Source organism: Eurosta solidaginis, chromosome 5 (assembly GCF_040869045.1).
Source record: "Eurosta solidaginis isolate ZX-2024a chromosome 5, ASM4086904v1, whole genome shotgun sequence".
Classification (NCBI taxonomy): Eukaryota; Metazoa; Arthropoda; class Insecta; order Diptera; family Tephritidae; genus Eurosta; species Eurosta solidaginis.
In genome coordinates, this window is record NC_090323.1 from 133,973,624 (window position 1) to 133,986,253 (window position 12,630).

Consider the following 12,630-nt stretch of genomic DNA (forward strand, 5'->3'; position numbering starts at 1 on the left):
TGTAGCAAGGTAGCTTTATTTTCGATACTCAAGTTTGCAAAGTTAGTGAACTTTCGTAATTGGTTATAAGACTGTCACATGTGTAATTTTCGCAAAAATGTATGGTTTCCCTAGTTCTCATTTGAAGTACTCTATCTAACTTGATTTTAAATTGAATAGTTTCATGATCTGAAATCTGACATTCTTCTTGTTTTGCACATGATATTGAGCTAATATCTGTAAATAATAGGTCTATCAATGTTTCGGTGTTATCGCCCTTTCGTGTGTAAAAATCTATTTTTTGTTCCATAACAAAGGACCGAAATAAGTCAACTAACTGTTTAGTATAGTTTGTGCTCTTAAAGAGGTTTATGTTGAAATCGCCGCCAAAGATAATATTATCCTGTGTTAAGTAATTATTATTTAAAATATCCTGCAAATACGTAATAAAGTCTCCATCACTCGAGCTTGGTGAGTGATGAATCACAGCTATTTTATATTGGGGAAAAATATTCAGCCCTATTCTGCATTTCGACTTGGATTGGAATTTTTTCGATTTGGCAATTTTGGTATTCTGTGTTCCAATCTCTTTCGGTCCAACTTCGAATCGTTCGATTTTGTGTATTCTGCATTTCGATCGTAGTTCCGTTTTTCTAAGTTGCAAATTAGTTGGCGGAAAAATATTTTCTTTTTATTTTTTTATTAATTTATAACAGAATTTTAACAAAAATGTAAGTAAGACTTGTTAAGAAACGTAAAACGCTTCATGATGCTTGTTTTTTATATGTTTCCGGGTCAAAAACAACATGTCGATGTCGAAGTCCTTGGACGTATTTGCCCCGCAAAAGTATCTGACACATACTTGAAAGCATCCTTATTAAGTCGAAAGTTTTTTTGAACCTAAATAAGAAAATAAGTCATTAAATTTTACCACTTTTGAGTTCAATTTCTTACAATTCGTCACTCATCTCAAATGGATTACAAAAACCTCGCAACATTTGCCTTTCCATTCTCGCCTGGTCATGTTCGTATGCGTTACTTTCCAACTATACAAATAATGCCGCGGCTATTGATTCCATTATAATAGACAGCTATAATTTATGTCTGTTCGTTGGGTCCAGTTATATGCCAAAGCAAGCTGCCGGAGTAGAGGAAGGTGAAGCGAAAACGTAAACAATCCATGCGGAAAGAATAAATAAGTCTTCATAAAGTATTTTAGGCCAGTGCAATGAAATTAGCATCCATAAAATTCAGAAAATGTCAACTATATTCGTTCAGGAATCCGTTTTAACAAAACTTGGTGGCCACGACAGAGAATTGGCCAAAAGAACGACAAAAACACACTTACAATTATGAAAGCACTTCACTCAAAAAAATATAACACTGCGGCAATATATTCTATTGCTTTTTTTTTGTACAAAATGGCGTGGATAATAAACATTTTTCAGTGTTTTTTAAAAATTTTCTTTAATTTATTTTGTTCCAATGTTCACACATTCCGTACAAACAGCTGATTTCGAAAAATCATTTGCTCTTCCTCTTCTCGTTACGATTCCGTCGTAATGCAGAATACCAAACTTCGATTAAAGCGGAGCGTAGAACGGGAACGTAATCGAAATGCAGAATAGGGGTGAATAATTGGGGAACAGGAATTTCGAATTTTCGAAGTCAGCTGTTTTGTCAATTGCAATTTCGTTTAAAAAATTTAAAAGTTTAATTATTGCCGCGAATTTGTTTGAAATTATTGCATTTCATGTGGTATTCATTTAAATGAGGAATGAATTGGTGCCACAGCTAGAAGACCGCGTGATAACACAAATCCGCCGGAGTTGCCTGATTTCATTAGCGAAGCATTTTTCTGGCGGCCAAGTCGAGTTGAATTCGTCTTTCGTCATATGGCAAAATCTATTTAAGCCTTCTGAAAAAATCCTTGCGCAATTTCTGGATGGCTGAATCAAATATGCCAAGAGCTCTTTCCTTGCTTATGATATATTTTTCGACTTAAAATAATGAATAGTAGTAATAGATAGTAGTAATAGTATCGCTTAGTGATGATAATATTCGTCACAATATAGATTAATATATAGATAGTGGGTAATATACGGCCTATGCAATACGGCCGCTATGATGCCGGTTGTCGTATTGACCTAATATCAAAACATTTTTGGGACGTTTTTTTCGTTTAATAGGTATACAACGTGAAATTTTCCGATTCAGTCAAGTTGCATTTAAATAATAATAAACTAAGTTGAAATAAAAGAATATATAATAAAATAAATTACCTTAAAAGATAATATAAACAATTTAATGTTATATGTTTGTAGCAAATTTATTTATTTTTTTTTTTTCAATATAAGACATACCTTATCTAAAATGAGGATTAACTCTGCAAATGCAAAAACATTTTCCGGCACATATGCCATTAATAGTTATAAATAAATTTAGTTAGTTTCAAAAAAAGTTAACTCATTATTTGTGATTTCGTGTTTTTTTTTTGAAGCAACTAAAATAAAAAATAAAGAATATGTTAAATAAAGACCTATGCATTTACGTGTAATTAAAATGTGTCAAAAAAGGGCCGGTTAAAAATTACTCCTCTTTAAAGCTTTTTTGTGCGCCAACAATTATTTTGGAACAATTTTTTTAGGATTTTGGTACAGACCAATATAGGTAAGTGGCAACAATGGGAAACCATGTTTTATTCTTCCAACGCCTTGCGCGTCCGTCCGTCCGTAAACACGATAACTTGAGTAAATTTTGAGGTATCTTAATGAAATTTGGTGTGTAGGTTCCTGGGCACTCAGATCACTATTTAAAATGAACGAAATCGGACTATAACCACGCCCACTTTTTCCATATCGAAAATTTCGAAAAACCGGAAAAGTGCATAATTCATTACCAAAGATGGCTAAAACGATGAAACTAAGTAGGTGAGTTGACCTTATGGCGCAAAATAGAAAATTGGTAAAATTTTGGACAATGGGCGTGGCATTATATACAAAAATAAAAGAAAATTTCAAAATGGGCGTCGCTCCGCTCTTTTTCATTTAATTTGTCTAGAATACTTTTAATGCCATAAGTCGGACAGAAATTTACCAATCCTTTTGAAATTTGGTAAGAGCATAGCTTCTATGAGGATAACTGTTTTCTGTGAAAATGGGCGAAATCGGATGAAGCCACGCCACAGTCGACCGTCTCACAGTGTTTCGTGTAGAACAAGCTAGCTGGACAAAAACAAAGTTCTTATTCCAAGAAAAGTGTAATGAGAAATGAAAGAAAACAAACAAAATAACGGGATTTTTGTTTTTTTTTGAGATTTTTGCTCATATATATTGAGTAATTGAAGTAAGAAGGCAGGAGTGGCCGTAAAATGCATTGATTAATTTGCAAAATTCTTGTTGAATATTAAGATTCATATTTCTTCTAAGTGAACACTTTTACATAATTTTTTTGATGGATTCTAAGCTCGAAGGTAAGTAAAAATTTTTAATAGTAATTCTTTCATAATTAGAGTATTTTCAATATATTTAACATTCCGTTATTAAGAAGAAAAGGTATTTTTTCCTTATATTTTTAACTTTAGGGACAAAAAAGTTACATCCGCGGGCATTCGGGCTTAATTTTACATATGTTATAGTTGCAAGTATTCTCTAATAGTCTAAAGAAAAAACCATTGCGACTTCTTTGCACATCTATTTTTAATTTTTTTTTTGTCGATTTAGTTATCTCTACATATCAAATAGGATGTATGTACGTACCAGCTCCGACGAGATATTTGAACCTTTAAAGCTGATCTACAAACGGCAAAACCAATTCCCTGGTACAGGGAACAAACACGTAGCCATAAAACATACAAAAATAAACGCGCAAGGTCAACAAGAGCACACCAAAAGCAAAAAGGCGAAGATCATTGACTTCAACCTGCCACAACCTACCGCACCAGTCACCAAGGCATAAAAACAGGTACATACAATGGATTGATGAAGATAAACCAAAACCAGGTTTCGGCAATACCAATGACGGCAACACTGCTCGTAGGTTTTTCGAAAATTCTGAGGCTAGTGCTGAGATTACGGGATTGGATGTTACGCTCATCAAAAGATTCGACACTCTCCTTCGCGCATTAGCATCTGGGTACAATATAAATATCCAAAGATTTGAAAAATTTGCGGTCGAGACTAAATAACTATACATAGATCTCTATCCATGATTTAATATGCCTGTTACAGTTCATAAATTCTTAGTGCATAGTACTGAAATTATAAAATCAGCAATTTTACCTATTGGTCAACTTTCCGAGGAAGCACAGGAAGCCCGTAACAAAGATTTGAGACGATTCAGGGATCATAACACACAAAAGCAGACGCGTGAAGCCACGAATAGAGATCTTATGAATATGTTGCTTATAACATCGGATCCTTTAGTTAACAGTTTTAGGGAGATACCTAAGAAAAAATTTAAAAGTCTGACTTCAGAAGTCTTAAATTTACTGTCCCCCGATAATGTTGAGGAGTCAATAAATACCCCAGTTGTTTCAAGCTTTCACAGTAGTGTTGCTGATGTTCATGACTATTCCACAAGTGGCTCATTCAATGAAAGTGATGATAGCGAATAATAACATAATTATAAAAGATAACCTACCCTATAACTTTTTGTTGGATCAGGTTTTATTCAATTCTTTTCTACTTTGTATGATACTTTACTTTTAAGTTTTTGTAATAAGTAATTTTGGCATAACTAATTTAATTATTTACATTGTTATTATTATTATTGTAATTCACTTTTACATTCCTGACTGGTACTATAAAATAATTCTCTAAAAATTGTAGTGCCAGGATAAATACTCAAATAAATACAAAATATGTATGTACATATGTACAGTCACTCACATAAATAAGTAGACACCCCTTTTGGACAATTCTTACAATTTTCGCTTTCGCAAATTTATTTTAACTAATTTCCCATAAGAAAATTTGTCACGATCTATAACAAAAACTAAATTATATTTAAAAAATTCGACGAATTTTCATAAAAAATTTAAATTTTTTTTTTTGCCGAATTTTTTAGAGTATTGAGATTTGTATTCCATTCAATTTAAGTACAATAAAGTAATATTCTTAAGTCCTTTAATTTTTTTTGGATCTATGTCACTTATTCACATTAGTTACTCTATATGAAATAAGCAAATGTATGCATATGAAGTAATATTTTGGAAAAAAATAAAAAAAAGAACATATGGCTGAAAAAAATTACGTAGTTGTAATAAATGACTGCATATGAAACGGAAAATCTCATAAAATAATTTTGTCCAGCTAGCTTGTTCTACACGAAACACTGTGCGTCTGTACTTCTGCTCGGCCGTTAACACGATAACTTGAGCAAAAATGGATATATCCTTACTAAACTTAGTTCACGTACTTACCTCAACTCACTTTATCTTGGTATTTAAAATGGGCGAAATCCGACTACGACCACGCCCATTTTTTCGATATCGAAAATTTCGAAAAATTAAAAAAATTACATAATTCTATACCAAATACGAAAAAGGGGATGAAACATGGTGATTGGATTGGTTTTTCATAAATACATAAAATATTACTTTAGAAAAATTTTGTAAAATGGGTGTGACACCTATCTTATTAGTAGAAGAAAATTAAAAGTTCTGCAGGGCGAAATCAAAAGCCCTTGGAATCATGGCAGGAATACTGTTCGTGGTATTACACATATAAATAAATTAGCGGTACCTGACTGATGATGATCTGGGTCACCCTGGTCCACATTTTGGTCGATATCTCCAAAACGCCTTCACATATACAACTAAGGGCCACTCCCTTTAAAATCCCTCATTAATACCTTTAATTTGATATCCATATCTTACAAACACATTCTAGAGTCACCCTTGGTCCGCCTTTATGGCGATATCTCGAAAAGGCGTCCACCCATAGAACTACGGCTCACTCCCTTTTAAAATACTCTTTAATACCTTCCATTTGATACCCATGTCATACAAACCCACCCTAGGTTCATTTTCCTACATGGTGATTTTCCCTTATTTTGTCTCTAAAGCGCTCAGCTGAGTATGTAATGTTCGGTTACACCCGAACTTAGCCTTCCTTACTTGTTTAATTAAAATTTGAATGCTAAATTAAAAGAAATTGCAGTAAACAAACATACATGCATAAGTGTTGAATGATAATGCAAATTTAAATCGGTTATCACTTCATTTCTTCAGCACTTCATTTTTGAATGAATGGCTATTCAATGGTAATAAAACTGCCCATCTTTGGTAGGTATGTATGTCTGTGTTCACAAATATTTAAAGGAAAGCGAAAAGAAAAGCCACAGATCTTGATTTAGTTGTGTACAAACATATATAAATATTTACTTAAGTATTTACTTACCAACTGCGATTTCGCTTTGGCTAACAATCAGCAACAGCACAATAACCAACAATAACATTTGCTGCAACAACGGCGCTGTTGCTTTAGTCGGTCCGGTTGATTGTTGATGTCGTTGGTGATCATGACAATGATCTTTAGGATTTGTATTTGTGGTAAAAAACGATGTTTGTTTGTTGCCGTTGTGGTGGCGTTTTATGGTTGGGCTGCGCAGCATTTTCACTGCACTTTTCTGCTTTCTTTATTTTTAGTCTTTCGCGTGTACTACATATATTTGTAATATTACATATGCATATATGTATGTATGTTTGGCTGTGTAATTGTGCCTCGTGTTTGCACACTTTGTGATTATCGGCGATTTTCTTAACCTTATATTAAATTTGTACATTATTTTCCTTTACTTTTGTTTGTAACGCTTTCGCTAGTTAACAACAACAGCAACTTTGGATTTTATTGTTTATATATATTTGTATACCGGTATGAATGTCTGTATATATATTTCTTTAATACGAAGAATGTGGGTAAACCTTAGCGCAGTGTTGCCGCTGGAAAGTTTCAAAAAACCTAAGAAAAAACGCCTTTTTTCCTACAAGCATACCTTGTACAAATGTAGATGTAAATTTAAATTTTCAACCACAAAACGATTAGAAAACTTGAGGAACATCATAATTCGCCTGCGCAATTTATTGAGAACAAATTTGTATTAACCCAGATATGCCCACCAGAAGCACGTATCTATTTTCAAAGTGCCTTGCAGTTATGTATATTTGGTAAAAATTACAATAAAAAGACATTGCCATTATGTTTATAAACATGTTTTAGAAAAAATGGATTTCATAGATGTCCTAAAAAAAACGCTCATCGATAATGGCGCATAGCCCAATAAAACATTTGGCAGCACTGCTCCGCAAATTTCAAAACAAGAGAAATACATTACTTACATTTCCTCTCTTGACATTTCGTTTTTTAATTAGGGGTCCTGAAAAATTACAAAAGACGATAATAACTGTATTATGAAACTTGCAAGTACTCTTTAGTAAACACCTATTTCATAACTGTGGATAAAGTTGTGCACTTACCAGTCCATACAAAGTTTAAGTGCAGATGTATATGCACGTAATAAACACAGCTAATATTACACAAATTGTAACAAAAACCCAAACAATCGTATGGTGGAGCTAACATCTAGGTAAAAGTACAGAACTAGTCTGTTATTCCTTCTGACCAAATAGTTCTAAATATTGCATATTTTGGAGTTTGGAGGCAGGTTCAATGATTGCCTCCGATACTTTACTGATCGGATACAAAGCGGGATTAGTTGGAAACCCACTGTATTAATCGAGTTTAATCGAATAAAAGTACACACCTCTGATCTCAATAGATAAAAGCCATGCGCCCTGAAATGTGCCAAAGCACTCAGCATAAAAATATGTAACAATATTTATGATGCAACCAAATTCCAACATTCGCTAAAGCTAAAACTCCATCGCTAAAAATTACCAAAATAGTATCAAAGAGGTAGTGTAGAGGTGAAACATAGACACATATTTCAGTTGCATCTGAGTATAATGCGTATTGAAATTTAGGAGTACTAATTTTCTGCGCAGCAATTGCAGAAGTGTTGATAAAAAGTTTAACGTTTAGCAGTCCATAAATACATATGTAAAAAAACCTTCAAGAGTAGAAGAGTTAAAAGTTGCAAAATACATATTCAAAAATGTTCAAATATTGAATCGAATCTTTCTAGAGAAACGGCCTAATTGTGACGTTAGTTGCCGAACGGCAACACTGCTTTGTGCTTTAGCCAAAATACTTAGCAGCATTAGGCGTGAATGTAAATGCTGAAAAACGTTTCTATTTTACCATGGCCAACTATGCTTGTGTTACTTTTGTGGGGATTTTTTGTAGTCACCAAAAAGTTTGCGGCTTTGTATGTAGGTAAGGTATACGATTTATCATATTTGACCATAAGCCTTATATTTCTGTCTTGGGGCACCGTTCTACCGTTACCTACACTTGAAATTGTGTTACCCAATAAACAAAGCTTGCCATTCTTAAACGTTTTGCACAGTTTTCGGCTTCATGCTCTTTAACTAAATACCGGCTAATTGAAAGTTTGCTGTTTTCCAAATACGTAGGTAGGAAAATTCTACTAAAATCAAGAATATAAATACAAACAAAATAGCAGCGACACTCAGAGAAAGCTTTAGGGCCGTTTTAATGGTTAACTTACGGCACTATTAAAGCATTAAATCGTAAAAAACGCGGCAAAATCGTACATATTTTTCAGGCTTTTGAATTAACCGAAGATGGTGGAAACATGCCATAGAGAAGTGTCCACAACGAACGCGGTTGCAAGGCACTGGTGTTTTGGTAGCTTCAAACTAAGGAGGATGAATGATAGAATAGTGAACTCTATATGACTAAACCGGTAAAAGTGTTAGGGTCAACTTGTTCCTTAAAAATGAATACTTGTGGAAGGTGAATCTATTTTGTGACACCACGTCCGTGAAAAAGGGAAAATTAAGGGGCGTCAGTCGCAGAGGGTTAACTTAATTGTGACAGCAAGTATTTTTTTGGTAAATTCTTTAAACAATGTGCAGGGGCAAAAAAAAAAGGGAAAAACAAGTAAGCGTAGACTTCATTGAGGTGAAACGGAACTCTATATACCCAAAGTGTTCTCTTATTTACCTATATTGAGGATACATTTGAAGAGAAATTTCACAAACATTAAACGATATGAAGCTGGAACACACTTGATTAAAAGTTTTATGAAGGGCAGGGCTGGATGAAGGATGTGGAGGCTGAGTTACTTTTGGGGCCTTTTTTGGAGGTCATGATCATGAAAAATAAACAAATATGCTTTTCAGAAAATCACAACGCCGTGCCAAGTTGGTCTATTCCCAACTACAAATTTTAATTGGCGCAGCCGTTGTCGTGTACCGCATTCTTGGAGAACTGCTCGTGTAGTTTTCGTACCAAAGGGGGAAGACCGGACAAGTGTATCCCAAATACTTCAGGCCCATTAGCTTAACATCATTTCTGCTCAAAACCGGCACAGCGGAACAGTTGGGTCTCGTCAGTAACAGCAGGTGTAGGAAGTGCGGCCTGCAGGAAGAAACGGTTGAGTACGTTCTGTGTTCGTGTCCTGTGCTCGCAGGGTCAACCGTCCTCTGCATCCTTCTTGATACAGCAGCCTTCTAACCTCCTCTGGTGCGGCTTCCACGTTATGTGCCAAATAGCAGGATCCCAGGATAAGGGATGCTTCTTTCTTTCCCTCTATTGCGACTACCGCTAGGTCTTCGGTGCTGAAGTTAGATAGCATGCACGAGTATAGGTGTTTCCTTACCATGAATGCATCTCTAACCCTGCGCTCCGTCTTTGCGTAATAAACGCTGAATCTGAGAGCGCTGAATCCAGAAACATTTCCTCCAGATGAGAGCCAAGGCTCCTGTATTAGCGCCACATCAAACGAACCCTCCTCAAGAGTCAGGAGGAGCTCGCTCGATGCCATTTTACTGAGTTGGGAGGCTTATCTGTAAGATGCGCAGCACCATTGAGCTGTTTGTCTCCCTCCAATACCTCTATGCTTATACCCTTGTCTTTTCCTACTACTTCAAGGCTCTCGTGGTTCTTTTCCACCTCTCCTGCTTTTAGCATGTTTTGGTTTTTCTTAACGTCAGCACCATTGATTTGATCGCGCACTCCTGCCACTGCGCTTTTGCCCCCGTCATTCGACGCTACTTTCAAGTTCTCGAGGCCCTTTTCCACCTCCCCTGATTTTAGCGTATTGGGGTTATTGTCCTGAGAACTCCTCTTTTTAAGGCGTATAAATATACTACCTTCATCGCCAGGATATTTCCCTAAGATATGAGTGCAACAGATCCTCCAAGTCCTTATTAATTTGGACGATGTAGTACTGGCCCCCATCCACGGGTCGGGATACGTTGAGTACCTTCCAATCCCGTGTTGGTACGTCCGGTTTCTACCGCTGTAGGATCTTAAGCGTGTCTTCAGCCTTCACCACTCGGGGTATCCAAACCTTAGCCTTTGGTATCGTGAGGATCAGTGCTCTATCCACCTTTCGGTTGACATCTGCCCATTGCGGACGCTGCAATCTAATAGCGCCACAGACAGGGGCTGCTTCGCTATTTCGCTCATCTGCTTCTCGGTGAAAACCGGAGTTTCGGCGTTAGCTCCCGTTAGTATCATCGAGTAAGCTGGAGTCTGATTGTTATCTCCCTTTAGCTTATTAACATTTGTGTCTTTGCTTCTTAAGCTAGGTCCTAGAAAACTTCTAGTATTTGTCAAGAGGACGGAGTTATTTTATCCTGTCCTGGTACCTGATTGGGATTCTTCCGTTTTGTCGTTAAACAAATTCTGGTAACACTATGTACACATTCAGTCTATGTGCGGTCTTTATTGACCGGCCAGTTCAACCTAACCCAACTTTCTAAAGATTTTGAGGAACAAATTCACCCGGCAACTCTGGTTTTCCTAATACGAGTATCTATATGAGACTAATTTTTATACTCAGTTGAGCAGAGCTCACAGAGTATATTAACTTTGATTGGAAAACGGTTGGTTGTACAGGTATAAAGGAATCGAGATAGATATAGACTTCCATATATCAAAATCATCAGTATCGAAAAAAAATTTGATTGAGCCATGTCCGTCCGTCAGTCTGTCCGTCAACACGATAACTTGAGTAAATTTTGAGGTATCTTGATGAAATTTGGTATGTAGGTTCCTGGGCACTCATCTCAGACCGCTGTTTAAAATGAACGATATCGGACTATAACCACGCCCACTTTTTCGATATCGAAAATTTCGAAAAACCGAAAAAATTCGATAATTCATTTCCAAAGACGGATAAGCGATGGTAGGTGGGTTGACCTTATGACGCAGAATAGAAAATTAGTAAAATTTTGGACAATGGGCGTGGCCCCGCCCACTTTTAAAAGAAGGTAATTTAAAAGTTTTGCAAGCTGTAATTTGGCAGTCATTGACGATATCATGATGAAATTTGGCAGGAATGTTACTACTATTACTATATATGTGCCAAATAAAAATTAGAAAAATCGGATGAAGAACACGCCCACTTTTAAAAAAATTTTTTTTTTAAGTCAAATTTTTACAAAAATTTGAATATCTTTACTGTACATAAGTAAATTATGTCAACATTCAACTCCAGTAATGATATGGTGCAACAAAATACAAAAATAAAAGAAAATTTCAAAATGGGCGTGGTTCCGCCCTTTTTCATTTAGTTGGTCTAGAATACTTTTAATGCCATAAGTCGAACAAAAATTTACCAATCCTTCTGAAATTTGGTAGAGGCATAGACTCTATGACGGTAACTGTTTTCTGTGAAAATGGGCGAAATCGGTTGAAGCCACGCCCAGTTTTTATACACAGTCGACCGTCTGTCCTTCCGTTCGGCCGTTAACACGATAACTTGAGCAAAAACCGATATATCTTTACTAAACCCAGTTCGCGTACTTATCTGAACTCACTTTATCTTGGAACAAAAAATGACCGAAATCCGACTATAACCGCGCCCACTTTTTCGAAATCGAAAATTACGAAAAATGAAAAAAATACCGTAATTCTATACCAAATACGAAAAAAGGGATGAAACATGGTGATTGGATTGGTTTTTTGACGCAAAATATAACTTTAGAAAACAAGTTTGTAAAATGTTAAGTAGAAGAAAATGAAAAAGTTCTGCAGGTCGAAATCAAAAGCGCTTGGAATCATGGCAGGAGTACTGTTCGTGTTATTACATATATAAATAAATTAGCGGTACCCGACAGATGATGTTCTGTGTCACCCTGGTCCACATTTTGGTCGATATCTCGAAAACGCCTTCACACATACAACTAAGGGTCACTCCCTTTTAAAACCCTCATTAATACCTTTAACTTGATACCCATATCGTACAAACACATTATAGAGTCACCCCTGGTCCACCTTTATGGCGATATCACGAAAAGGCGTCCACCTATAGAACTATAGCCAACTCCCTTTAAAAACACTCTTTAATACCTTTCATTTGATACCCGTGTCATAAAAACACATTCCAGGGTTACCCTAGGTTCATTTTCCTACATGGTGATTTTTCCTTATTTGAGAAAGGACGAAGGAAAATCGTCCCAAAAAACGTCACCCTTGGTCTACAATTTGGTCGATATTTCCCAAACGTATGTGATATGGAATTAAAAACCGCTTATAATCCATCTACGAAACCAAA

The 12,630-nt window shown here is 35.8% G+C and overlaps 1 protein-coding gene across 12 annotated transcripts in view; it reads right to left on the minus strand.

The window, feature by feature from the left end:
• Positions 1-12,630, minus strand: part of LOC137254637 (serine protease inhibitor dipetalogastin) — a 220,321-nt gene that overhangs the window by 72,416 nt on the left and 135,275 nt on the right. For 6 of the 12 annotated variants that reach the window (XM_067792467.1, XM_067792463.1, XM_067792465.1 and 3 more), the window contains exon 2: positions 6,381-6,745. The exons of 3 other annotated variants lie outside the window; for them this stretch is intronic. In XM_067792467.1, the coding sequence (XP_067648568.1) occupies positions 6,381-6,594 (214 nt within the window). In that variant the 5' untranslated portion in view covers positions 6,595-6,745. Of the gene's footprint in view, positions 1-6,380; positions 6,762-12,630 lie in introns of those variants that run through there. 3 more of the 12 variants (XM_067792469.1, XM_067792466.1, XM_067792464.1) reach the window with 2 other exon arrangements.